General features: G+C 40.7%; 1 protein-coding gene across 6 annotated transcripts; it reads left to right on the plus strand.

Annotated features, from left to right (window-relative positions):
* Window positions 1–124: 124 nt before the first annotated feature.
* Window positions 125–27,583, plus strand: pnpla6 (patatin-like phospholipase domain containing 6). Of its 6 annotated transcripts, XM_020084303.2 has the most exons (37): window positions 125–212; window positions 4,940–5,028; window positions 6,579–6,632; window positions 6,924–7,011; window positions 7,117–7,199; window positions 7,356–7,447; window positions 7,564–7,704; window positions 8,321–8,480; window positions 8,911–8,991; window positions 9,396–9,524; window positions 9,639–9,719; window positions 9,936–10,071; window positions 10,326–10,397; window positions 10,484–10,584; window positions 11,413–11,592; window positions 12,642–12,719; window positions 13,100–13,305; window positions 13,579–13,710; window positions 13,877–14,000; window positions 14,819–14,932; window positions 15,022–15,097; window positions 15,438–15,587; window positions 15,706–15,769; window positions 15,979–16,147; window positions 16,242–16,424; window positions 16,708–16,826; window positions 17,184–17,340; window positions 17,476–17,592; window positions 17,703–17,772; window positions 20,040–20,156; window positions 22,152–22,268; window positions 24,087–24,235; window positions 24,380–24,532; window positions 24,805–24,921; window positions 25,014–25,101; window positions 25,360–25,505; window positions 25,848–27,583. In XM_020084303.2, the coding sequence occupies exons 2-37, from the start codon at window positions 4,981–4,983 to the stop codon at window positions 25,914–25,916; spliced, it is 4,161 nt and encodes a 1,386-aa protein (XP_019939862.1). In that variant the 5' UTR covers window positions 125–212; window positions 4,940–4,980; the 3' UTR covers window positions 25,917–27,583. The 6 variants fall into 6 exon arrangements, 4 of the variants coding, with proteins under 4 accessions (XP_019939862.1, XP_019939866.1, XP_019939863.1 ...); XM_020084307.2 differs by lacking the exon at window positions 22,152–22,268; XM_020084304.2 differs by lacking the exon at window positions 20,040–20,156.
* Window positions 27,584–27,756: the final 173 nt, after the last annotated feature.

Here is a 27,756-nt window from a genome sequence, read left to right on the forward strand (position 1 = left end):
CCCCCTCGACTATTTATTTACATGAAGAGGGCGGGATATCAGCCCCCCCGTCTCCAGACTCGCTGCTTTGATTGGCCATGCCCAGCAGCGTCTCGGGCGCTGATTGGTTTAAATCCTTGTGGAAAAAAAAAAGCAGGCGGGTCTTCCTGAGAGACGAGTCCCGTTGTATGTTATCTGACAGTCGCTGACGATTGACGAGTCCATCAGCTCAGGTAAACGTCTCTTCTTATAGATAACACGTTTATAATTGAATTGAATACCCTCACATTTCCGGTGTCGTGTGTTGGAGCTCACAGCCCGGAGCTCTGCGGAGGTTTCCCCCGCGGGGCTTGTGATTAAAGCGGCGTAGAAAGCAGGGGCTGTCCGCTCCGTGTGTGTGTCAATAACCGTAGAGGAGCTCAGTGCTCTTGCGGAGGTCAAACACAGAAAACAAGAACTCATCAGAACAGTTCTTTGTCGAGTCATTTGAGATGTGTTGTTGTTGTTGTTTTCACTCCATAAGTCTGATGGTCAGCGCAGGAAACCGCCATTCACCGCCTCGACAGCTAGCTAACATCAGCGGCAGCGTTAGCCGGCAGCTGAGATTGCGTTATGGATGAGATCGTGAGCCAGGCAGTCTGTCCTGTGCTGTGGGAAGATGGTTCACGTTGAACCACGAGAAATGAACCAAAGGACTCATATTAATATCACCAGAAACCTTCCGTATTCCTCTAAGTGGAGGCTTCACATCCCTCTGTGTTACCAGCTGTTTATGTTAGTCAATCACACAAATGTTTCATGTTAAGTGGATTTGATTCACTCTATTTCGTCACAAGTTGTACGTGTATTTTGTTGGTACTGTATGTTTACAACACAAACAAACAAACCTGCCAGGGGACGTCAGTAAGGTAACACCTCTGGCTGCAAAACATGCAAAACTATTTTGGCTGGAGTGAAACACGAGCTGATTTCCCCTTGGCCAGTGCCCTGCTGCTGTTTCCACCAGGGCTTATAATATTCTCTTTATTTCCTTCTGAAAGTCAGTTTGCTCAAACCTAAAGAGCTGTCTCCCTAAAAGTGTCACGTGAAGTGAAAGGCAATAGCTTTGCATGAATTCATGGGTCAAAGGTTGTTTCTCTGCAGTCGTCTTTTAAGTCGGCGTGAACATGATACATACAACCGAACAGAATCTTGATATATTCAAACCTTCATGTAAAACTGTGCCGTTGTTTCCAAAATAGTTTGGCCTAGTAACCCCACAGACTTGTAATTGTTATTTTGAATGTCATGATCTAGGTGAAAACAGACGTGTCTGTGTTAGTAGTCAGGCCAGGTCTGCCCCTGGACAGTGGAGTCAACACTGGCTTGATTGTTAGTAGAGAACAATGGGAGCAGGCCTGCACCGAGGGAGGCACTGCTCCAAGGCTAGATGTTGGCTACTGTCTCATCTCCAGAGGGACGGACAGGCCAGTGCTGTTCTTAAAAAGTGTTATTACCACACACAAGGCTGAGAGAGGTGATCTGAGGAAAAGTGTGGAACTTGTGGTACCACGTTTTGACACATGATTGTGGACTATGATAACAACAAGACTGCTTGACATACTATATGCCTACTCACAAATTCTACCATTACTGACAATAACTCATTAATTCATTTGTCATTGCTGCTCCCTTCATCTCTATCAGACATTTTCTTATGTATAAATACTTCAAACATTGACACGCTTCTCCATTATGTTACAAACTGGTCGAATCAATTTTTTAAATACTGTTACTCCGTTGAAGTTTACAGTTACACAGGGCAGCTATTGCACTTCTGCAGGAGAGGGATCACTCAAATGTGGCTCTCTCTAATAAATATAACTACAATAACTGTCACATCCGCATATCCACAAGGGACAATCAATATTTGGCGGTTTTCAGAAGAGAAAATGACTTGCAAATGATGGCTGGTTAATTTGTCAAATATGTTGCTGGTGTTGATTTGCTATGCTCACAAAGATTGGCATATGAACACAAATTTACATCAATTGAGAACTGAATAATAATGATGTTTAAACATTTATTTCACATTTTCTGGAAATAATGTATGCTTAATACTTCATTTAATGTATTAAAATGTTATAAATAAAGATTCACTTGGCAAAATCAATGCCAAAGATTTTCTTTTGCTACATTGTGGTCCTGAAACAGCGTGTCCCTTAGGGTTATTTCATGTAACATGACACTCAACCCTCAGCTTCTCAATGATTGAATTTCATCCATACAGCAGTTCAACCACTCTCTCCAGTTCACTGACGTTAAGCAGGAAATACAGTACATTAGGCCAAAGATGCAGCTGATGTCAGTCTGTGTTGTTTCTTTAAATACAGTCTGGACAATATTATGACAATATTACTAAATCATTGTCAGATATGTTTTGCAAATTGTAATGGTCAACACGATCTACAAACACAGTGGTTGTTATTTGTCACCAAACCAAAGATTACTGCCAAAACAATCAGTAGATTGATTAGTCAACAGATAAATAATTTAGAAGTATTTGGATCATCATGCATAAATATTGTTATCATCAAACATTCTCAGGTTCCTGCTTCTTTTACAAGCTAATTTGCTGTGTCTCTGTGTTTTATATCATTGTAAACTGGATATCTTCAGTTAAATTCAGGTAAAACAAGACATTTGATATTCTTCAGACTTCACCAAGGACTCTTTAAAGTTGTAATTGACACAGTTCTTTTTAATTAACTTTATACATGAATTGAATAAATGATATCTGTCAAATTAAATGAAAATAATCACTGTGATTAATATGGTTAATTATTAAGAAATTGGAAGTAGATAATTATTTTGCAACTAAAGTGAAATGATGAATTCATGATCAACGTAGTTCATTTGCTTTGAGTCAATAATGTATCACTTAATCAGTTAATTTCCAAATCATTTCAGCTCAATTAAGTCCAGTCAGATTATGAAAATAAGAATATAGAAATCATAATAATAATTATAACAATAATAAACACTTTGGTGTAATAAGCAGATGTCAAGAATATGAATAAGAGTGGGAATAATCTTAACTGAGGCCAGTTACAATGTATTGTCATATTGACTTACAATGAGATATTGTTATTATTCTCAGTATTTTCCTCATCATGTGTCAGTATTGATATATGTACATTCAATTATATTTCCAGGGCACAGAGCAAGAGGTTATTTATAGTAACTATTTATAGTCCATCCAATCAGCCATGAGATATTTGGTTTTTCATACAGCTCTTGCTTGTGCAGTGGAACTACTTTGTATTCCCCCCACCAAACACAGTCCATGTTGTCAGGCAGCTTTTTTTCCCTCTAGCCTCACTATAGTTGTCAAAGCGAGCTAAGCTAGCATAGCTGTTTATCTGACCATAGACAGTCAATGGAGCTTGGTATCCTGGCTGCAGCTCACACGTCTGTGTCAGCTGAATCAGTGTGCACAGGCAGATGTGAGCTGGGAGGTGGTATGCAGCCGGCCTGGATGAACTTTAGGAATAACTGCTTCGGTGCAGTACTTTGGTGGTCATGCAGCATCAGAGGATTCTGGTTATACTGGGCTGCTCCCAGTAAAACTTACATGGTTATATGGTTGTAAAATAGGTTAAATGTTATACTATTTTGTTGTAGGGACAGTGTTTAGAGAAATGGTTTAAGAGAAGGATTATGAAATGTGTTGTGTGGTAAACTACACAGTGCATGCTTCTTCAAAAAAACGAAATGTTTTGGTCTTCTACAGCTTTCCATGCAAAATCATCACAGTGTATGTGGGTAAAAACAGCAACTACACATAACAACATAAACAAAAACGAACTGACATGGTCAGGGACTTGCCTTTTCCAGTTTGATATATTTTCAACATATTGGGTATCCTTAAATTGTCCATCTTAATCCCCAGTCAAAGCATCACCAATTAATGGGGACAGTCAGAAGATCATCCCACAGGGAGGTGTTAGAGTGGGATGGATGAAAGAGGGGAAGGGGTGACCATCTGGACGGGTTTTTATCTGTTGTCTAGAGAGCTGCTGTGTTTGGGATGGATTCAAAAGCTTGAACCAGTTTCCTTGGCAGAAGTGATGAAAAAGTATTATCATGGAATTGGTCAAATGTCCTGATACACACACTGAAATAATTTCTTATGTCGAATCATTGTTATTGTTAGTGTATTATTATAATTCTTCTCTTTTTATTTTTGGTTTTTATTGATAAAAAAAAGTAATCCACACTTCATGCTCTATCTTGGAGATTCGTGCTTGCTATGATAGATGCTGGAGTGTATTTACCACGAGTGTGGTGCTCAAACATGTTTTTAACAACTGTTAGAAATTCAAAAGGGTGATACCATTTACCATTGCTGACTGTGAAAACAGTTGCATTCCGTTCCGGCAGTGTGCTGCAGCAGCATGCAATAAACTGATATGATTCTACTGATTCCTATCGTCAGTCATCAGTTCAAGTTTTAGGAGAGATTAAGTGCAGATAGTAAAGAAAGCAAACACTTGAGTCAGGGACTTTCAAACCTTCTGCCTTAAGGTGAGGGCCTTGATAGGCAGATGTTGGACAGCAGCCACACACAAACTCTGCTGAGTCCTGGTTGAGACGTGAGACAGTGTTTAATAATGTGGAGTTCCTAAGGAAGGCGACATCTTTCGGCAGATGCAGCTTAAAAGTCAGGAAAAAAGATTTCTATATGTTTGTGTTTGTGCATTAGTGAAATTAGGAAGGTTTTCAAATGTAAGACGCTCTTTTACGGCTGACGCTTTTAGTTGTTATAGTAGGTGAAGCCCAGATGTTGTTGTAAATAAACATTTACTATACAAGCGTCCTGAACGTCAGGCCACTAATACTGAACAGCCATGATTGATTATATTATTTATTTACACCTGTGCTTTCCCTGCTGAGTGTGCATATCTGTCTGTGTTTCCAGTGGCCGTTGATGGACCATCCCTATGAAGAAACAGGGTTACAATGGGACAGAGTACCTCGGAACAAGAGGTCCAAGGCGACACCCCAGAGGTTGGTTTGTTCTCTGTTTCCATTTGCATCATGGTAAAACACATAAGGTACACCTAAATAAAGTGAAGTAAAGAACAGTAAATGTAGTTCATGACTTTAACTGGGAAAGAGTTCTGTGAATAAAAAAACAAAAGGAGACACTTAATTTAATATGATAGCCTAAAAATAGAGATCCACTCTATTTTTTTTTCTGATGTGACATAGCATATAATTTCCTACATGACAATGTCCTCATATGATTAGCAGCATGTGAATCATTGTTTTTGAAATGCAGAGTGTGGTTCTGATTGTTCCTTTTTTTATATTGTGCAGACCATCTGTTAATTTCTGTGTGCACACGTGCTGCCTGCACTCACCATGCCAGCCCCACTGTCAATATCCCTAGTGTCCATTTTAGGCCTTTTACTGCCAAATAACCCTCAGCTACTCACACGCAAATCAATAACCTCTGATAACAGACATGCAATCCCATTGGCTGCTCAGCCAGAACACTAAAAACCTATTACTCCTGCTCTGACAATACTGCGTCTGATGGCTATATACTGTAGGTAGTGAAGAACACACACACACACACACACACACACACACACACACACACACACACACACACACACACACTAAAACAAACAAGCTTATCTTGACCACAGGATCTTTACATCCCCTGCATGAACAGTGTTGTTTTTCTCTAATCTTCCTCTGTTTATCAGCTTGTGCTTTAGAAGAGACAGTGTACCAAACTATGTGCTCCCTGATCCTGAACATGTGTATTTCTTTCTTTCTTTCTTTCTTTCTTTCTTTCTTTCTTTCTTTCTTCCTTTCTTTGGTGTATAGCTGCATACTCTGCACAAGTCCAGCTGTCTCAACAGCTTAAGTTATAAGTCAAGGGAGTTGTTTGGCTTTTTGGCCTTTCCTGGACGCCAGACCAGACTAGCTTGAAGTCTTTTTTGCCAGAGCATCGTCTCTTTTTTCAGGCCCAGTTTGCATGTGCAATCATTAAGACTTAATTATTTTCAGCATCATCTTTATTCTTAGGATAAGTTGCAGCAAAGTTAACTTGACCCCCGAAGCTAAGACTCATTCCATTGACACATTGTGTTCGGTAAATATCAGGCAACATTTCTCTCACGTGCACCTTTTACTTGCCTTTTCAGATTTACAGCTGGAATCCTGACTCTGTGTTAAACTCTTTCTAATCTTGAGCAAAGTACAAATCAAAGCCTGAGAAACATACAGTAGTTGGCTGACAAATGTAAGGGCCTGAATGTGGGGAAGGTCAGAAAATTTACTACATCTTTATTTCCTTCTCTTCTTGCTTCACGAGCACTGATAGCGATACAGTTATGCCTCCAGGGCAAAGCCCTTATTCCCACATTCCATTACACTCCAGTGAAATTGAAGCCTTCAGGCCAAGCCTTACGCAGCATTTCAGTTTGAATATACTGTAAGAGGTCGCAGCCATCGAGTAAGCTTTGAAGTACTTAGCATGCTAGCTGCAGGAGTTGTTCTCTCTCAGATTAAAAACAGGTCTCTTTATTCCTCTGTTACATTAGGACGGGTTTAATGACATCAAGCCATTGGTGGAGGAGGAACTACAGACGAGCATGGTGAGTGTGCAATGAGCCTTCATTGAGAAAATATCTTTTCAGTTTCCTTCTGCTGCTGTTGAGTCATTCTACCAGGAAATGTCACCACCACATTTTTCACCATAGCGCAAGGTAGAAAATTAGAAAATACATTTTGTTCACCGAGTAAAAGCCGGCAGGCAAAATAATGATTTAAAACATTCAATAGGTATAGTCCTGCAGCCAGTACAGGCCATTACATTTTGTTTTTCATGCACCCTTTGACCCTTTACACTCATCAGTTCACCTCCTTCTTTCTTCTTTTCTCATCAGATGGTGGGGATGGTGATTGGTGCAGGCATCGCCATTGTTCTCATCGCCATCCTCATCTTCTTCATCCTGCGGAGGATCCAGCTGCGGAGTCAGTGACTGCTAAGAAACATTTTTCAACATATGCTTGGAACATGTAATGATAATCATAAAAAACGGGAACCTGCTTATTTGTCATATTTATATTCATTTATAGATCGGGAAGCTCAGGAGGCTCCAAAATACCGCTTCCGCAAGAGGGACAAAGTCATGTTCTACGGGCGAAAGATGTTGCGTAAAGTGAGTGTTTATTGACACAAAAGATGGTATGCTGAGAGTAATTATGGGCTGGCTCAGACTCACAGGGAGTCATGTGTCATATCTACTTTTCAAGGATAGTGCGTAAGGCTACATTTACTATTGGAGTAATATTTAAACCAGTGTGTTTCCCAACAGGTCTCCCAGTCTACCTCTTCCCTGGTGGGTACATCCTCTTCCTCTCGGCCGCGCCTCAAGAAGAAGCAGAAGATGCTCAATATTGCCAAAAAGTAAATCAAAATTCTCCTTTTCACCAGTCTTCATTACTCTCCTAACCATAATAAGTGGTGAGCACTCTGTCCCTTGTCGTCATATATAACTGTCTCTGTGACTGTCACTTGTGCAGGATCCTGCGCTTTAAGAAGGAGGTGCCCATCCTTCAGGCTAAGGAGCCCCCTCCATCCGTGCTGGAGGCAGACCTCACAGAATTTGATGTGGCCAACTCCCACCTCCCTTCCGAGGTGCTCTACATGCTCAAAAATGTCCGGTAGGTTCATTCTCTGTCAGATGTTTGTGTAATGTGTTATCGTGTACAGTAGCCTACATCCTTTAGGGCATCTGTGGCTCAGGAGGTAGAGAGGGTCGGTGAGGGTCGGTGGTTCAATCTCTGACTCTTTCAATCTGTATTCCAAAGTCCTTGTGCAAGAAACTGATCCCCAAATTTCATTGCCAACATTGTATGAGTTATGTGATAATAAAATACTGTATGAATAGGCGTGTGAATGTGTGAATGTAACTTGTACTTAAAAGCACTTGAGTGGTCGATAAGACTGGAAAAGAGCTATATGAACACAATTCATTCACAGTGTATTTACAGTGTATAGATCAGTGCTCAAAAGGCCTAGGTACACTGTATGTCTGTACATTGATAAGTCGATATGCATGAGTAATAAAACTTTGCATTGCTTCTACACACATACCTTTTAGAGATGTGCTTCCTCTGAGAAGCTGTACTTATACACTGATCTTAAAATGTTCTTTTGATTATTGAAGATTGAAACCCATAGAGGTTAGCTGTGCAGTGCTGACAAACCAAGTGTGTACAGTGCTGTTGTGTGTTCACCTAACCACCCTAACCTCTCCTCTCTTGACCTTCACTGCAGTGTGCTGGGTCACTTTGAGAAGCCCCTCTTCCTGGAGCTGTGTAAACACATGGTGTTCCTGCAATTCCAACAAGGGGAGTACGTTTTCAGGCCAGGCCAGCCTGACAGCAGCATCTACGTGGTGCAGGACGGAAAACTAGAATTGTGCCTTACTGGAGCGGTACGTCATGCATTGAGAATTTAACAATTATTTTTGTATTTTAGGGTTATATGGTCTAGTATGTGTTATAACACATACACACATACTAAACTTAATGCTCACAAATCCACAAACGGCTTTACTGCGGGAATTCAGGCTTTACCAACTCATTAACGTCTATTAACATCTGACTCAGATAATCTCATTACATGGCTGTTAGCAAAAATTGCTCTTATAATGACAAAGAAGTTTGGTACAGCCAGTTTCATTGAGACTTTGAAGTTTTATTGAGACTCAGACAAGTCTCACAGAGGATGGTTGTTCTCCCAGAGTTTTCAGTTCAAACTTTATCTGTAAAGCTGAGTATAGCTGCTCAAATTCTAAGAAAAACATCTGACCACAAGACAGTTTCTGTCGCTTGATATGTGCGCTGCTTATTTCTGTCCTGTAGGATGGCAAAGAGAATGTGGTGAAGGAGGTTTTCCCAGGAGACAGCGTCCACAGCCTCCTCAGCATCCTGGATGTCATCACAGTACGTTACACACACTTCTTTCTACACAGAAGATGATGCTGCATCAAACCTGTGTGCATGTTTCCCCCATAGACAGCCCATATATACTGTATATTATTCATACACCTTGAGAAATGAGTTGTGGATGCTACAAATGTGTTGTTACTCATGTCATTTACCATTACCAGCTGACTCACCAAATCTTCTCTGCTGTCATACACATGAGTCATAAATCATGTTAGATTTGGACAAGTTAGATTTCAGTGATTCAGTGTGAAATGAGGAGGGTGTAATGAAGAATGAATAATGAATAATTTAAAAAATGTTCTCCATGAAATGAAATTTGAATGACACATTTTGAGTCTTAAAGTCTAAATGGTCAAAATGTTTTATAAATATCAAATGTGTGGTATGTTTGTGTGCAGGGCCACCAGAAGCCTTACAAAACGGTGTCAGCACGGGTCGCAGAGGTTTCCACTGTTCTCCGTTTACCTGTAGAGGCCTTCCTCTCTATATTTGAGAAGTACCCTGAGAGCCTCGTGCGAGTAGTACAGGTGAGTTGTGTGTGTGCAATATTTTTGTTTTTCTTTCTATCTATCTGAACTGATTAAAGACAATAAGCTTGATTTGAAATGTAAAATGACTTTTCTTCTGTTGCGTCTGTTCAGATTATCATGGTTCGTCTCCAAAGAGTAACAGTCCTAGCACTGCACAACTATCTGGGACTCACCAATGAGCTCTTCAGCCATGTAAGCTTAGCACGCAGAGACATGCACACACACACACACACACACACACACACACACGGTCCGGTGCAAATCTCTGTGTGTCATGTAGTCTAGTATTTATCAGACGTCTGCACCATTAGCCCAGTTCACATATAAAGAACTGTTCTGAACTTGGTCATACACAAACTATGTTCCTTACACTAATCACATTACTCACCGCTCGCACTCATTTTATAGGAAATGCATCCCTCACGTCTGCCACCTCCATCACCCCACCCAACTCGCACCAGTCCCATCCGCCACGGCAAGCGCTTTGGCAGCCTGACAGTGCCTGAGGAGCAAAGAGAAGCTGCCATTAAGGGAGAAGCTGCAGGTCAGGAAAAAAACCCTGAAAAACTCTAAATCAATGAAATGCCCCTTAAGTAATTCTGAATCAACTGTTGGGTGTCTCTTCAGTTGAAGGTCTTGACTGATTATCTTATGATTTGGCGCTTGAAATTGAACTGAATACCTTTTATTTTATTTCATAAATTTTTTGCCATGGATTTTTGTGAAGCACTAACCTTGTTTAGACAGTAGTTTAAAGTTTGTTGCTTGCTAAATCCCTCATATTGTATTTATTTACAGGAGAACAAGGAAAGGATGGAGCAACAGTGCCAACTCTTAGTAGGACCATCTCCATGCCCGTGGACATCGCTGGTGAGTGATCTTAACAAGGATTAAGTTTCCTTAATGCTATTTACCAATTATGATTAAAGCACGCTAGCTGAATGTTGTCTGTGCAGGTATGCAGAAAAGTCTGAGGTCAGACTTCGACATGGCGTATGAAAGGGGGCGGATCTCAGTCTCTGCAGAGGATGGCAACACTCCTCCCACCTTTACTCGGGTCAGTAATCTGCAGACTTTATTGACTCCCTTAAGCTGATTTCAGACATGACCTGCAGTAAAATACGGAAAATTGACGACATAGTTTACCCAGAGTTTACCTTTAACACATGCGCAACGCATCAAAGACGCATTCACAACAGTGACAGATTCTTTGCATTATTCAGGCGAGAGGTGGAGCAACTGGGTGCAGTAGGCAGAGACAGGAAGTGACGTGTTGACTATGTATGTCACCGTTTTTTTTACCAGAATATATTTGATTTCTCTAGGTTTATTTGTTTTTATGTCTGTCGTGCGTTAAAATCTACCCACCCACTCGCTCTCAGTTAATCCAGCGGGGGATCCCCTGCTGTGTTCTCACCTCAAATCCTCCTGAATCTCTACACACAATATACTAGGGGGCCAGGTGAAGAAAGTCCACAGAAACTGTGGAGCATCTCACTCAGACATTTGTGTTCACACATGCACCTCCTGCGGAGAAAATACAGAGGGGCCGCAGAGTTCAGTGTATTTCTGAAAGCAGCTATACATAGATGTGACAATATCAGCAGTGACAGCAATTGTTACATAGATTCAATGTTTTCCACAGAGCATAAGCAACAACAAAGTAATCCAGTATATAAAGTACCTTATGAAAAATTTGATATTCATTGTTTAGTATCTCAAAAACAACAGCTACGTATTAGATACTATCTGACCCTTCGTGAGACTGACAGCAAAAAATCTTGGTTGATTGTCTCATCATGACAATTCGTCTTATTCAGAGGCAGATGTCCTGTTTTACAATAACACTATTTTCTTTTATATATAAATGTATGTTTTTTTACAGTCTGGGTCCCAGGACCAGCGGGAGAGGAAGGTGACAGTAGATGAAGTTCCGTCAGGGATCTACCTGTATCCAGAAGAAGACCAGGGAGTGGACAATATTTTCACACCTTTAACCAGTCGATCCAGTGCTGCTCTGTTTGAGGAAGCTCAGAAAGAGGTCCTCAAACTCATGAGGATTGAGGTTTGTTAAATTAGGTTTTCTCTCAAACTGTGTTTTCTGTTTGTGTGTAGTGGTGTGAACTGACTCTTAGACAGTGTGTATAATATGTGACAAAGTCTTAAACCTGAAACAAAAAAAAGAAAGAAAATAAAGACTTAAAAGTAGTGTTTACATCAGACAAAGGTATATCAATTAAAGTCATTTACGGGACTACACAGTCAGTTTTCTTTAAAACAACGTGGACATGGAGCCCGACAGTTAATCACCATATCTAAATGTACAGTGTGCTGATGCCTGTTTAGATAGTGTTGCTTTAAACCATCACTCGTGTTGGCTGTGATGAATTCTATTGGGACAAATGTTTTTACCATACCTTTTTTCATATTATCGTCTTTTCAATCAGGGTCAAAATGTGCGGTTAGTGCAGTGTTCTCCCAGCTACACTGCAGTATAAACTGTACTGACCAAATTCTCGTGGATTAAGAAATAATAACAGGCTCATCACGTTATTCTTTCTTTGCATGAATGAACACATTGTCACAAATCTCCCTGGAGCATCTGTTAAGCGATTATGATGTGGAAAGGAGGTCATTCAGCGGGTCTTCTCTACAGGAGCTGGGCTCAGTGTGTAAATTATAAGGGGGAAAGGGCTGCAGTGTCGCGTCACAGTGTCTCACAGGCTGAGACATGAGTTACACCTATGTGTTTGGTAATATATAAAACAAACAAAATTATAGGACATGCATGGTAATTAATCTCACAATAATACTTTAAAATCCAGACACATGACCGCAAACCTGAGTTCATTTCAACTTGATACCACTGTGGTGAAAAATGACACTCATTCAAGTGGGATCATGTTGTAAACCCTTGGTTTGTGCCTCTAGAGGGAATTTCTTCATGTAATATTTCAAAACATCTTGTCGTAACGAGAGCAAACCATGCTTGTTGAAATAAGTGTTGCAGAATTGTCTTCATGCAAATGCAAAGAAAGAAGCATGGAAACCTTTCCCTCACTTTGTTTCTCCACTGTGTCTGTAACCTCTTAACTCTTACCTCTGTCTTTTCAGGACCCATCTTTGTTAAATGGGAGAGTGACTCTGCACCATGCAAAAGCTGGAGCTGTCTTAGCCAGACAGGGAGACCAGGTACTTAACACACAGGACCCATACGACCCCTTGAATACTGCCCCCTTTTAGCTGTACTTTGCCTTACAACGGGAGATCAGATATGGATATTTTGTTTTTAGATTTATTTTTTGTTTCTGCAATTTTAAAAAAAAGTTTCTGCAAAAAAATATGTATTTTATTACATACATTCTTAATAGTAAAAACAGAGCAAGCATTCATGTTACTGCCTCTTGAAGGGTTGTATAGCATAGTTGTAGCAGTGAGATATGAATAAAATGTGGTACGTATAGTAATTCAATCACTTTACCAAAAACTGAATTGCCAGAATATGAAACAAAGTTGTTCTTATCCTTCTCTGTGTTTGCTTTCTCTCTTTCTTCCCCTTTTTGCTGCTCAAGGACGTGAGTCTGCACTTTGTCCTGTCAGGCTGTCTGCATGTCTACCAGCGGATGATCAACAAGCAGGAAGCTGTCTGCTTGTTTGTGACCCACCCAGGGGAGATGGTGGGCCAACTGGCCGTGCTCACCGGAGAACCCCTCATCTTCACCATCAAGGCTGTCAGAGACTGCACTTACCTCAAGATTTCAAAATCGGATTTCTACGAGTAAGACGATCATCTTTAATGTGACAAAATATATACAACTATTTATATATAATTAGGCATGTAACCAAGTTTAATATCATATATAAGCTGTAATTAAGACAATGGTATCCCATGTCCTACAATTCAAATGCGCATTCCCCCAAAGTCTTTCTGCTTTCTGTACGGTCTCATTAATTGTAGTTTTGCAATAAAACATCTGCTGGTTTACAATGTAAGTATTACATCTCCAGTGTTACTCATGTCTGTGCCTGTGCTGTGTGTTGCCACCTGCAGGATCATGAGGGAACAGCCCAGCGTTGTGCTGAGTGCAGCCCACACAGTCGCCATTCGCATGTCTCCTTTTGTCAGGCAGATGGACTTTGCCATTGACTGGATGGCTGTGGAGGCTGGCAGAGCCCTCTACAGGTACTCGACTAAGATTTTTCTTTTTTTTTTTTGGAGAAAAATATAAGGACTCATTTTGCCTCTTTGCAGACACTATATTCACCTCAACATTACAGTATTGTTTATTTACACATTTTTATTATTGACTATTAATATGTAAATGTCACTGTGATGCCTGTGTTCACAGACAGGACGACCGATCAGACTGTACCTACATCGTTCTCAATGGACGTCTGCGTTCAGTCATCCGCAAGGCAAATGGCAAGAAAGAACTAGTTGGGGAATACGGCAGAGGAGACCTCATTGGAGTGGTGAGAACAAGACTGTTTAAATCTCAGGTGCTGTTTTCAGACATGAACTCAAGAAAATGTCTTGACGGGTGGGTCTGATTCAGACGTGCTTAAGACAACAGGACAATGTCCAGAGCAATCAGGTGAGGCGTGGCATTTGGTTAGAGCATGAAGGAGGCAGGACATGACATATAAATTCTGCTGTTAAAATCTTGTAGAACTCTCTATGTAACATTTAGGTGTTAGCATTCTATTGGGTAGTCTAAATATTCATTCCTAAACCACATTGTGTCCTTATGTCTTCCTACTGGTGAAATACACAGAAGAGTTGAAGTTGGTGAGAATTGAAGTTGGTGAGAGTTGAAGTTGGTGCCTCTCGGTCTGGGGCATCTGAGTTAGACATGAAAGTCTCTAAGCGTAAACACAACAATGCACTGATGGTTGGTCCTTTCTCTATAACCTGACCTTGGGTACTGCCTAGAGAGAGAAGGGAGTATCTGTGGAATTATACAGGCACTCTTCTGTTAATGGTGTACAGATATAATGTAATATACACTATATATACATAATGCGGTATATAGTGGCATATACAGTAATGTGTAAGGATAGTCAAAAATTATTAATTGTGACCTTTAGCATCAGAGCATCGTGGGCTTTTGCTGCAGGTTTTGTTTCTCATTGGTCATAATGCAATATGAGGTTTGGACAGATTTGTTAAGTTGTCATTTTAATACTAAATTGGTTGAATTGATAATTTATTTTATATTTTAATAACTTTGATTTTGTGGAATTGATAATAAGTTAATCTTTCTGCTATCATGTTCTTCTTTATACTTCAGGTAGAGGCGTTGACCAGGCAGCCAAGAGCCACCACTGTCCATGCTGTGAGAGACACAGAGCTGGTCAAACTGCCAGAGGGAACGCTGAACAACATCAAAAGACGATATCCACAGGTTTGCGACTTCAATGGTGAAAACTTGTCGCCTGGTTGAGGTTTTGTGTATTGATGAAATTAAACTGATGCTTGTTGTCTGTGTTGTAGGTCGTGACAAGGTTGATCCACTTACTAGGCCAGAAGATCCTGGGGAACCTGCAGCAGGGCCGCGGGCCATTCTCAGGTGAGCAGAGATTTAAATGTACGACCTCAGATTTCTGTCAGTGGTTTTTCAGTAAGGTGCAGTATGACATCAGTGTAGGTCTGAAAGGATCACAAAGCGAAGGGAATGAGGTGTGACACCGGGAGCACAGTGGCTATTTGAAAGTGTTACATGCAGACCGTAGGCTATTTGAAAGGTAAAGAAAGTTAATGACCCAAAGTTAAATATTCATGTTGCTTAAAGACGTGTTGCTGCTATGATCTTAATTTGCACAGTAACAACCCCACGTCTTTGTCTGTCCGGCCTTATGCATTTGTCACATACTGTACACACTTTCACACACTGTGTTTGTGCCTTCCAGGCTCAGCTCTGAGTCTGCCCAGTATGACAACTAGTGCAGATGTAACCAACCCTGCCAGCAACCTCTCCACTGTGGCTGTGCTGCCTGTGTGTGATGAGGTGCCCATCAATGCGTTCAACCTGGAGCTCAGCCATGCCCTCAGTGCCATTGGTGGGTATTTATCTGTATGTGTAAAACTACTAGTAGAGGATGCATTAGTGTGTCTTTTACATTATTAACTGTTTCTTGTATATCCACATTTTGCACTGCCTCTGTTGGACATTTTCAGGGCCCACTCTGCTGTTAACTAGTGAAATTATCAGAGAACGTTTGGGAGCTTCTGCTTTGGACAGGTCAGTGTGACAATCACTCCTATCCTCTCAATTCTCAGACTCATTAACTACTATCATAAAAGTGTCCCAAGTTTATTTTTATTGATCATTATCATTTCCACTCATTCTGTCGTTATCCAATTTCCTTCTAAGTCATTGTCAGTGTATGTTGTGGTGAATTAAAAGGCATTTTCTCTGTCCTTGTCTCTAATGTCCTCTCTGTCCATCAGTATCCACGAGTACCGTCTTTCCGGCTGGCTGGCCCAGCAGGAGGACATCAATCGGATCGTCCTGTACCAGACTGACAGCAGCATGACCCCGTGGACGCAGCGCTGCATCCGCCAGGCTGACTGTATCCTCATTGTTGGCCTGGGGGACCAGGAACCTGCCCTAGGACAGGTGTGTTTGTGTGTCATAGCAATGGGGAAATACAATACCAGTACAATACTTTCACTGTCTTCATCTCTCTACCTATTCATCTTTTGTCTGTCAGTTGGAGCAGATGCTGGAGAACACAGCAGTCCGTGCTCTGAAGCAGCTGATCCTGCTGCACAAAGAGGACGGCCCGGGCCCCTCGAGGACGGTGGAGTGGCTCAACATGCGAAGCTGGTGCTCTGGGCATCTTCACCTCAAGTGTCCTCGTAGGGTCTTCTCCAGACGCAGTCCCAGCAAACTGGTATCAAACCAAACTGCACTGTCATGTGTAGCTGTTTTTTTAACAAATTTATAATAAGAATATACTAAATATATAGTGTGGTATGCTATGCTAAACTTGCTAGACTGAGATGACCTAGTGGCCAATAAAAGTGATTATCCACTCCTTTGTAACTGTAAACTAAGAATGCAGACATGCAAGGAATGTCTGGTAAATCAATGGAAATTCAACTTGTACAAGAACGCTTGTGTTTATTAGTGTTAACAGAAAGTTAAAGAGTTTTATGTGCATAATGTTTGTGCAGAGGGACGTATACGAGAAGGTGTTTGAGAAAACGGCAGACAGGCACAGTGATTTCTCTCGGCTGGCCCGAGTCCTGACTGGAAACAGCATCGCCCTGGTGCTGGGAGGAGGTGGAGCCAGGTGAGAACTGTTTACCACTAGTTGCCATAGAGACATGTAGAGGGCACGTTGTGTTTTGAGTTCAGTGTTTAAAAATATCTTGATAGCAATGCTGATGAAACATCTAATGTGAATATTAATGTCTCAGCAGCCCTGAGATCCCCTTCAGTTTTCCATTATGAACATTAATACAGATTTCTCGTGTGTTAAAAACATCTGTCTTATCACTCACATTTACAAAGTAGAGCTGCAATACAAAAACATTTAAGGAATTGATGAGTAAGAACATTAAGTAAATTTGTTTAACCTCTGCGTATGTACCATGCAAAGTTTGTGTAACTACCCTGGTATCTGATATGTTTGTTTTTCCCCGTGCAGAGGCTGCTCTCACGTTGGTGTTATCAAAGCTATGGAGGAAGCAGGGATTCCTATTGACATAGTGGGTGGGACCTCCATTGGCTCATTCATTGGTGCACTGTACGCTGAGGAGAGGAGTGCTGTCAGAACCAAACAGAGAGCAAGAGAGTGGTCCAAGGTACAATATGCAGCTATTGCCATCACTCAATCATTTTAAGATGGCTGCTAGAACTTGGTGGAAACAAACAAAAACCTTATGACATGTAAGAAATTACCAAAAATAAGACCCATGCCCATTTTCTTCCTTTATTAGGCAATGAACTCTGTTTTTAAAACAGTCCTGGACCTGACCTACCCCATCACCTCCATGTTCTCTGGCTCTGCCTTCAACACCAGCATCTATAAAGTGTTCCAGGACAAACAAGCTGAGGTGGGGGTCAAAATATACTTTTTTTTTTTTACATAGAATTCATTTACCACTGAAGGAGGTCTTATCATTAGGAAATGAATAAAACTGTGAAAATATTTTTTCCCCCCCAGGACCTGTGGCTGCCATATTTTAACGTCACCACTGACATCACTGCCTCAGCCATGCGTGTTCATCAGGATGGTGAGTGACCGCTGAGGGAACTGCAGGGGCTGCCACCCTGCTCTATTACAACACCATCACATTAGTTTTTACAAGCTTAAGCTTAAGACAGTAGTTTTGCACTTTACTTTACTGTTATAGTACTTTATACAACAGAACAACCAGGATTATTTTCTATCTGTAGCACACATACATACACATGCACAATTAAGGGCATGAGTTATTGCTTACGTCTTTCTTAGCATTTAACACAACTCAATCCAATAATACTGCTCTGAATGACAGAGAACTAATGTGGCATAATCATCAAAACATGTTTCAAAAGTAATTAAACATTGAGTAATGCTTGCAGCAGCGGTCAGAGGTAAAATAGCACATTTAGTAAAACTATTAACTATTTGTATATATAATGATTTTTTGCACTCAGTCAACTCTCAATGGATATAAGTCTTAAACATGAGGCAGGAAACTGAGGCCCATCACGTCACATTACAGATGGCTTGCAAACAAGAGTATGTAAGTGAACATTTAATAAGAATAAAATAAGTTTGAATGACCGGCCTGCATACATCACAGCAATCAAAGCTAATTCAATTGCTCAACTTTACTTACAAACCACCTATTTGCATTCACAAACATTGCAGTTTCAATATAGTCTGAAGTCTACTGCAGCCTGGGGTTTAGCAGAGTTTTCTAGATATATAAACTACCAGTCAAAGGTTTTAAGGAGCAAGTCCAGCAAGTGTCTTTATTTTGTGATATTGGGGTAAATGTATTTTGTTTGAAAAAAGCACCATCACTAACATTAGCTGAAACGAGTGGTCTGAAATGACGCCCCATGAACCTTACAAATCCAGTGAGTCATTTTAAAAGCAGTTTAACTTAATATGATACTCAGTGTAATGCTATCATTTAATTTACAGTGTTGTGCATTAAATGAAGACATAACTGGTGTTATTGTTAAATGTTATTATCATTGAGGCTGCTGACTGGATTTGAGGGTTAATGGGTCTGACAGGTTAGTTTGCATCTTGGCATGTGTATGAACTAACTGCTGGAGCAAAACCTTTCTCTCTCTTATGAGTCCCATCATCTTCCTCAGTTCTTTCTTTCTTTTTCTTTTCTTTTCTTTTCTTTTCTTTTCTTTTTTTCTTTCTTTCTTTCTTTCTTTCTTTCTTTCTTTCTTTCTTTCTTCATTAAAAAATCGATCTATGTAATGATTCTATTAAATTCCTTATTTTCTTCCTTCTGACTTCCTCTTCACAAGCTAAACTGATAAAGCTGTAGCTTTTTTGTCTTTAGGATTTGCATCTTAAACTGATTAGATTATATCATAGATATATCTGATCACTATAGTTTACTGCATAGAAAAAATAGCCATAGTTGCTGACCCCAAACTGCTGACTCCCCTCCCCTGTCCGTATCAACATGTAGGATCCAGAATACAGCACCCCGCTCCTCACTCCTTGCTCTTTAATGACATCCCATGTTACTTCCTTCATCTCCATTCTGTGCTTCTCGTAGTTTCTCTGGTCTGTGTTTGTCAAACATCACTATCTCTGGCTTCATTTGCCATCTGCTATTTTGATGGGAGAACGGTACACAGTGTCATGGGTTTGCATTACATCTTTTGGTTTCATCCACAGAGAGAGACTATACCAAGACATTATTAGAAAATGCAAAACCATTTTTTTGGCAATCTTTTTCAACAGTTTGGTGAATTCAGTTTGAGGCCAAACAGTATCTCTCTATCTCTCCTTCTTTCTCTCTGCTTGTCTTTCTTCCACGTTGCTTGTTAAACCAGTCATCTAACAGCGCTAATATACTTTTAATACCTTTAATCAACACATCAAATGAACTTTGCATCACTGTTTTCAGGATATGGAGTTAGTTTGGACCCTCTGTTGTAATGCATTCAACATACTTGTTATTTGTAGCATTGATTGTTATATTTAGTTTTTTATTTTGTCACAGTCACAGGATTATACTGGATTCCCTTTTATAGGAAAACGGCCTCATAGCAGAATTTTGGTTAGAAACCATAGACAAAAGTAAGTTATTCTGTCAACATTGTTTTCCTCTTCCTCTCTGCCTTGCTCTTGGCAGCTTCTTGCACTCTTCTCCTTGTTGCAAGTATTTCTTCCTCTTCCTCTCCTTTCCCCTCTCTTTTTCTGCATTCTTCCTCAAAGCTTCTCTCTCTGTTATTGTCGCTCTCTTTTTCCATCTGTGACATGGAGTCCAGCCCATATTTGATGTGTTCCTCCTTCTCCATCTCCATTTCCTGACAGGTTGTGTCTGGCGCTATGTTAGAGCCAGCGCCTCCTACACCCCCTATTTACCTCCCCTGTGTGACCCCAAGGATGGCCACTTGCTTGTGGATGGTTGCTATGTTAACAATGTCCCAGGTCAGATTTTTAAACACCCACTCACCAGATCCTCCCCATCCCTAAGTCGACAGTCAACCTCTTGGCTCCCCTCCTCCTCTGTCTTCTCCTCTCACTCGAAACTAACCCCATCCTGACCAGGTGGACATTGGGAGCCCATGGTTTGGAAGGAAAGACAAATTTCAATATATGAGGATCTGATCTGATCTGTGCATCATATTTTACTGACTGATTGTATTGACCAATAGGACATATTCTCTCTCCCATTGGCTTCTTTAATCACATGCACAACATACTTTCTCCAGCTGGCTTAGCCCTACCTCTGAATATAACTGCTGACCTTCATTTCTGTGACGTGTTTCCAATTTATGTCTGGACATCTGCGGGTCATAGAGAGATCCATGGTGTTGTGGTTTTTTAAGGACCTCTGTGTCTATCCAAAATGTCCCTTTTTTTTCTTTTACAAACAAACATACCTTTGTTTGCTGTAAACCCTGTTCAGCTGATGCAAATCAGAGTTGATTTGTTTAGATTAGGTTGGATTTTGTTTTGTTGTCATAGCGATGTCTCTGATTGGTGGAGGTCACTACTACAACAACTGCATAAAATGTAGGCCACTATTGGATCGTTTAGTATGATGTTATGTTTACCACAGAGCAGCCAGGATTTCCCTTGAATTACTATAGCTTGTCAATGACAACATTTTCGTTACACTAATATACGAGGTTACTAGACTATACACTATTTGAAATCCTATATACGTACATAAAATACACTAATATATTGCAATTCTGCTTTAGCAACCAGGCCTGGTTCCAAGCTCCAAACTTTTTTATTTGGATGATCGGTCACTGTTAAGCTCTAGAGGCAGCATTGCGTTTTGGATGATACTTCCTGGAGATAGTGAAGGGCTGCACCATGTCACCATCACATCTGTCTGTTGTTGATGCTGTTGTCGTGAACACAGCATGATCCGGTGAGCGTAAACTTGTCTCTACTCTGGACTGAAGTGCAGCTTGTTCGACAATGTGTTTGTGAAGTTTGTTCATTTCAGTCATCCCGACCAATAGGATCATGTTCAGTCTCTCCTACACAGCCCCTGTCCTTCCCCTGGCTTTGCTTGCTTTTATGTGCATACAGTGAGCCTATCTATATATTTCTTATCAATATACCATACATTGATGGCATATATTACCCTTTATTTATATATATATTTCTTTTTTTAAATTTGGGGATATGTGTTCTGGATCCTGCTGTTGCCCATCTTAGCCCCCTGTAAAAACTGAATAAAGCCTTTAATTTAAATATAGGGTAAAGAAATGGAAATAGGCAGTAGTATTTCCTCTACAACAGTATTCCAGTAGAATAATTCTACCTCAGTATTTACTCCACACACAGTTGCACCCCTTTCTTTTCTCTGCGGTGCTCCTTATCCTTCCAACCCATGCAGCGCCCAGCCTGCTCATGCCCCCTGCTGGCAGCGAATGTACTGCATTACTGAGCAGGCTTGGCGCTTCCCTGCCATGTTCATGGTGACACACGTCTCCAAACATTGTCACAACACCGGCTGCTGCTCCTTCTCTTGACACATTGACATCAACTTTAAGCCACAGAATCTGGTTTTTCTCGGTATCTGTGGATTCTGCAGAAATATTTCATTTGATTAGGTGCCTCAAAGCGCTGTTGTTGGGACATAGTTTGGAGATTCAAACAGCCTTGGTGCTCTGTGATGGTTGCCGTTTACTTACTTACCTTCTGCACAGGTCACAGGGTCTCTGTGCCAGGTAATGAGGTTTGCAGTGGTGCACAACAGAGTGTAAAGGTGAGCAGAGCCACAGTCCTAAAAGCCTTTGCGGGGACCTGCTACCTTCTTTTAGCCAGCCTGGCCCAGCAGGCATTGGGATTGTGGTCTGTCAACACTAACTTAATAACGTGTAGCAAACAATATTGAGCTGTTATCCCCCCTCCCCTCCCTCCTCCCTCCCTTCCTCCCTCCCTTCCTCCCTGGTGTACCAGGCTCTCTGTGGCGCTATGTGCGGGCGAGCATGACCCTCTCAGGGTACCTGCCGCCTCTCTGCGACCCCAAAGATGGCAACTTGCTAATGGACGGTGGCTACATCAACAATCTGCCAGGCAAGTAGAGGTGGTACCCCCCTCACCCCCTCCATCAAAATACTGTAAGATCCTTTAGTGTCCACCCCGACTCCTGTCCCCCAGAGGAGTGGGACGGTGGAGCGAGGGATGAGGATTATTTTTAGGAGGGGTTTTAAATAAGATAGCAGTAATGATAGGCTGGGTAAGTATATATTCCTAATACTGGTGGAGGAAGGTCTGAGTTTTTCCCGTCTGAAGATAAAGCTGGTTCATATCATTAATTAATTAATTTATCTACTGAAACAAAAATGATAATAAAAAAAATAAAATGAGTGAGTTCAGTGTTTTACTAGATGGGGAAAAGTCAGCAACCTGACAATAATTCACTGTTGTAGGTTTTAAAAAAATTAAACACTGAAAAAGTTAAATAAAACACTTCATATGGGGATGTTTTATTTGCCTCTCAAACAGCCTGGCGTCAGATGTGTGTGAAATTAAAATTAAACAAATTTAAAATTAACAAATAAAGTAATTTTTGAGACATTTTTGACATTTTTGAGACACATGACACCAGTCTGCTTCGAGGTTAAAGTTCCCCTCATACTGAAATGAGCACTTTTGTGTCGGGCTGAGTGATACTTCGATGTTAACATTTATCAACTTTTAGCAGAATTATGTTTTAATTTTCTGATCGTATAATTTCTGTTTTCCAAATTAATTGCTCAAAAGCAAGTTGTAATTTAAATATCCACAAAACAAGTCATACAAGGAGTTTGGTAACCTGCGAAACAAACATTACCCATATACTGATTAAATCTAATATCACACAATATCTTTATTCAAATTGTGATGAATGATTTCATCCTTATCGCCCAGCTCTACATATCTGTTTATTATGCTGAAGCTCACTTCTGAAATCGGTGTTTGCCTCTATAACCAGAGAGGACAGATGAGTGGAGTCTGTGAGACGGGAAGTGTTTTTGTCTGAACCATTATATACATCTACATTTCCTGAAAGTATTTTAAAGGATTTGCTGCAAACAAAATTTAAACATCTTCGTAAAGTTTACGTAAAATAAGAGTTAGGTGATAAATGATTTTTGGTTTTCATTATGATGTGCAGACAAAACTCCCCTGAATGTCTGTGTGTGTATTTCTGATAAACATTTTTCTCTGTACTGATGAAACAAAGCCATATTTCACCAAACTCTGTGCTGAGATATTGTAATTCTATGTTTGGTCTGAGAATCGTGTCTCATTATCTCCTGAGCTATACACGTCTCAGAGGTTTGTGAAATATGGTTCTTTCTGGGCCCAAAGATTGATCCAGGGAAAAGGAGCCTGGTAAAATAAGCAGTCTTAATTTCTGAAGTTTGTTGCTCTGCTGTTTCTGCTCCATCAGCTGCATCTATAGTTGTTCTTGGCACGCTGGATCAGTGCTTTGGGCCTGTGGGATGACTTCCAGTTTCTGCCTTTGAATAGTCTCAGCACCACAAAAATGCTCACTGCCCGGAGGCTTATTTTAAGGCTGACAAGTCAGTGAGAAATGTTATGACGTCAGGCGCTGTGCTGGACAGGAAACTTTACATTCATATGTATTTTTTAAATTCCAGTGCTCTCTGAAACAAATTTACTCTAAATGCCCTAAAGTGTCTGACAAGTTAAAACAGTGACGTTTTTGTGTTGCTGGTCTGTTTGAACACTATGGCTCATTAAGTGAAGGTTTAAAGAAAGTGAGATGACCCTGAAACAAGTCGTTGTCTGACCATCTCTGCTGCTGGATTTTTTTCGTGCTGTGTTTGTGCGTCTGTGCACGTGTGTGTGTGAATTTTGGTGTATACGCTACGCATCAAACAGCGGACATTGCGAGGAACATGGGTGCCAGAACAGTCATTGCCATTGACGTGGGAAGCCAAGATGAGACTGACCTCTGTAACTATGGCGACTGCCTGTCTGGCTGGTGGTTACTGTGGAAACGGATCAATCCCTGGGCAGAGAAAGTAAAGGTACAGGACTGGTGGGGTGCACAAAGCACTAGTCATTTTAATGACTCAGCAAGATTATAACTACAGAGTGCTCTGTCCTTAACCCCTCTGACCATTTCCTCTGGTGTCTGTAGTGAATTTTTTTTCCCCCTTCCATGTCTGCAGGTGCCAGACATGGCAGAGATCCAGTCTCGGCTGGCGTATGTGTCCTGTGTGCGACAGTTGGAGGTGGTGAAGAAGAGTGCCTACTGCGAGTACATCAGACCACCCATCGACCGCTTCAAGACAATGGACTTTGGAAAGTTTGATGAGATCTATGTGAGTTACCTTTTAAATATGGCCCTAAGATGAATTTAGTTCTTTAATTCACTCATTTATTTTTGTTAGCTGGCAGTCAGTATTTAATCGATCAGTTAATTAAGATTTCGGACACAAATGAGATAACGATCTGCTGAAGGCACCACATAGTGCATAAGATTACACACTGATAAAATTTGGACACCCAATCTAAAAGAGTGGAGACTAAATGTAATGCAGTATATAGTAAGTATGTGATGACTCAAAACTGTTGAAATCACCTTTCACCTCAGGATGTGGGCTTCCAGCATGGCAAGTTGGTATTCACTGGCTGGGCCCGAGGTGACATCATCCAGAACATGCTGAAGGACCACCGCTCAGCTGACTACAACAATAGCAAGAGAACTGACGTGAGACGAACACACACACACACACGTATACCATAAATAACTAAGTATGTAAATGTTTATACATAATAATATACACATTTCTTGTCTTGCAGTCCTGCACGTGTCCAGCAGCTGATTTCACTGACCTTGCAGAAATAGTGTCCAGGATAGAGCCGGTCCAAAGCTATGTAGCTGCAGATGGTGAGGGATCAGTCGACTTTATTGTGGTTAAAATGTTTCTTCTCATTATTTCAGACAACACTGGATGACTGTTAACACAAATTAATGCTCATAAGTACACAACATTGCACACAACGTGTTAAGTAAGTGTGTCCCTGTTGCAGCTGTCTCCCTCTCTAGATGTGCACTTCTCCTTCAAAGTCATGTTGGATTTAATGCATGTTATAAATAAGTGGTCATGTTATTCACATGGTATCTCCCCTTAATCTTTCCATTCAGCGGAGGAGTCGGACTGTCTGACGGAGTACGAGGAAGACGGGATGGATACGGTGAGAGAGGAGGAGGGTGAGGAAGAGGAGGAAGATGCAGAGGACCCCGAGGACCACTCCCCTGGAGAGTGGGGGCAGAATGGAGTCTTCCAGACTGTAAGTGCTCTAAAGATCAGAACTAAGGATATGTCTGGTGATCCCATAGATTTCTTATTGTTAACGAAAAGTCCAACAATTAATGAATCCTGCTTACAAGTATTGTCAGTGTAGCTAAAGCCTGAAGCCAAGGAGGTTTTCACCCCTTTCCATTTGTTTGTTGGTTGGTCTGTTTGATTGTTTGTAAGCTAAGGATGTGGTATGGTTCATGGGTGAACCCAGTCAATTTTTGTGCAGATCCAGATCAAAGGGCGTTTGCAGGAATTCCTGTCTAAGAAATCACTTTTTTAGCTCTTTAAAAATGAAAGCATTATAATTTTGACCCTCTGTTTTCCTCTGCAGGATGAGGAGAAATCTGTGAGGCAACGCAGGAAACTCACCAGTGACACCTCTGAAGTGTCAGACTGCTGACAGAGGGCCGCTGGAAAGTAGACGGAGTTTAACCAAGAACAAGGGACAAATCACAGGCTCATGAATCATCAAAGCTACAGGACGTTGCTCCTGCAACTTCTGAAACTCTTAAACACTGTTTTTGTTATTCTGTAGAGAATCTGTTGATTCTCTAAACTGTTAAACCTTAATTGCATCAAGTCTTGAATTGGCATCATCTGTCGCATTCTGACCACCGGGTCAGAAAGATCATCCAAATGAGAAAGGTTTTTGAAGGATGTGCCACTCAGTGATTTTCTCATCACTTCTGCAACAACCTGACCTGTTGCCAGAAACCCTGCCTGCCAAAACATGAACTCCCACAGCGACCAACTCAACAAATCCACTTCCAGTTCCCCACTTCAAATCGCCTGCATGTTCCATCTGCATCTCTGAATCGTTATGTACATACAGCTGTGTTGCACTTGAAGTATTTCATGGTCAATTCATTTCTTGTGTGGGGGTTGTTTACTGCTTCTATGTTAGAATGACTTGTACACGAGCAAAGCTGTGATTTGCTGAAATAGTAGCAGGGCACTGAAAAGAAAAGTAAGAAACTCGTACAGTTGAACTGTAGTTAGTAAGTTAGGTAAGTTTAGCATAGATGTGAAGTAGGGAGTGAAGTAGGGGAAGTTCTAGGAGGAATAGTTCTCCATGTAGACACCAGAGTAGAGTTTATTTTGACCTGGACCGGTGTTTAGAAGCAGGACAAGGGTTGATTCATATTTAAAAAGAAAGATGTTTTAATTTAAGCTGTAGAAAGTTTGGAAAAGTGGGTTATGAAAACAAAGTGATATAGGTGTGCAGATTAGAAAAGAGATGGACCAGAGAGTTCAACTTTTAAATGTGGAGAGAATGTGAGACACGGAGTCTGTGTGCTTGAAATTGTATGTTTCTGCTGTTTGAGATGATGCCAGATAAAGACAATGCCTTCTCAAGCAGTGTTTGATGAACTGTGACTGCGGATCATTCGACGAACACGCTACCACCTTCCACTCGCACAACGTCACACGCACAGTGCTCTGAGTTCCTGTGTACAACAACATATCTGACAAAGAAAAGACTGATTTCACAGTTACAGAAATCTCCAAAACCATTGCAAGAGATTAATGTCATCTTGAAGTGGATACGCAGATTTCTTGAGTGATCCTAAACTCCAAATGGACTGAACTTCACCTCATGTATGTAATTATAAAAACACTTCATTAATAGGGACCTAATGTAGAAATTGTAACAATATTATATAATATTATTAAAGTGTTAATATTAATATATGTATATGAAGTGGACATTTGTAAATAGAGGCTTTGCTGCAAAACAAAGGAACCTAATCAAAAAAAGGGTTTCTGCTCAGAAAATCCGTTCTGTTTTTACGGATGGTCACCAGATGAGCTTTGTGTTTTTAATTTATAATTCTTAACTACTGGCTTTAAAAAAAGAATTTTCTTTTTTTTTAAGATTTTTGGGGGGGCTCTCCTATTTCAATTAACCTGGCTTTAGCTGTTTGCACTGAAACATTTGAAGTATTCCTTGCTGCGAAGATGTTTGGTTTAGTAATTCCCATCCAACTTGATATGCCAAGGGAATCTAAATGAAAAGTGATGCTAATGTAACATGCATATTGGAAAATAAATATGATATGCATCATGTTTTGTAGCATTTTTCTTTTCTCCCTCTCTTATTGCATGTCTTTAGAGTCACAGGTTGATCAGATCTGAAAGTTTGCACCTGTGCTTGGTTCACAGCAGGGAAGTCGCTATTTGCTCAAATGGTGTTTGCTTTTCCATGCAAAGCATGTGCAACCTCCCAAATTTGCTTTATT

The sequence above is a fragment of the Paralichthys olivaceus genome, chromosome 8, assembly GCF_024713975.1.
Source record: "Paralichthys olivaceus isolate ysfri-2021 chromosome 8, ASM2471397v2, whole genome shotgun sequence".
NCBI classification, from domain to species: domain Eukaryota; kingdom Metazoa; phylum Chordata; class Actinopteri; order Pleuronectiformes; family Paralichthyidae; genus Paralichthys; species Paralichthys olivaceus.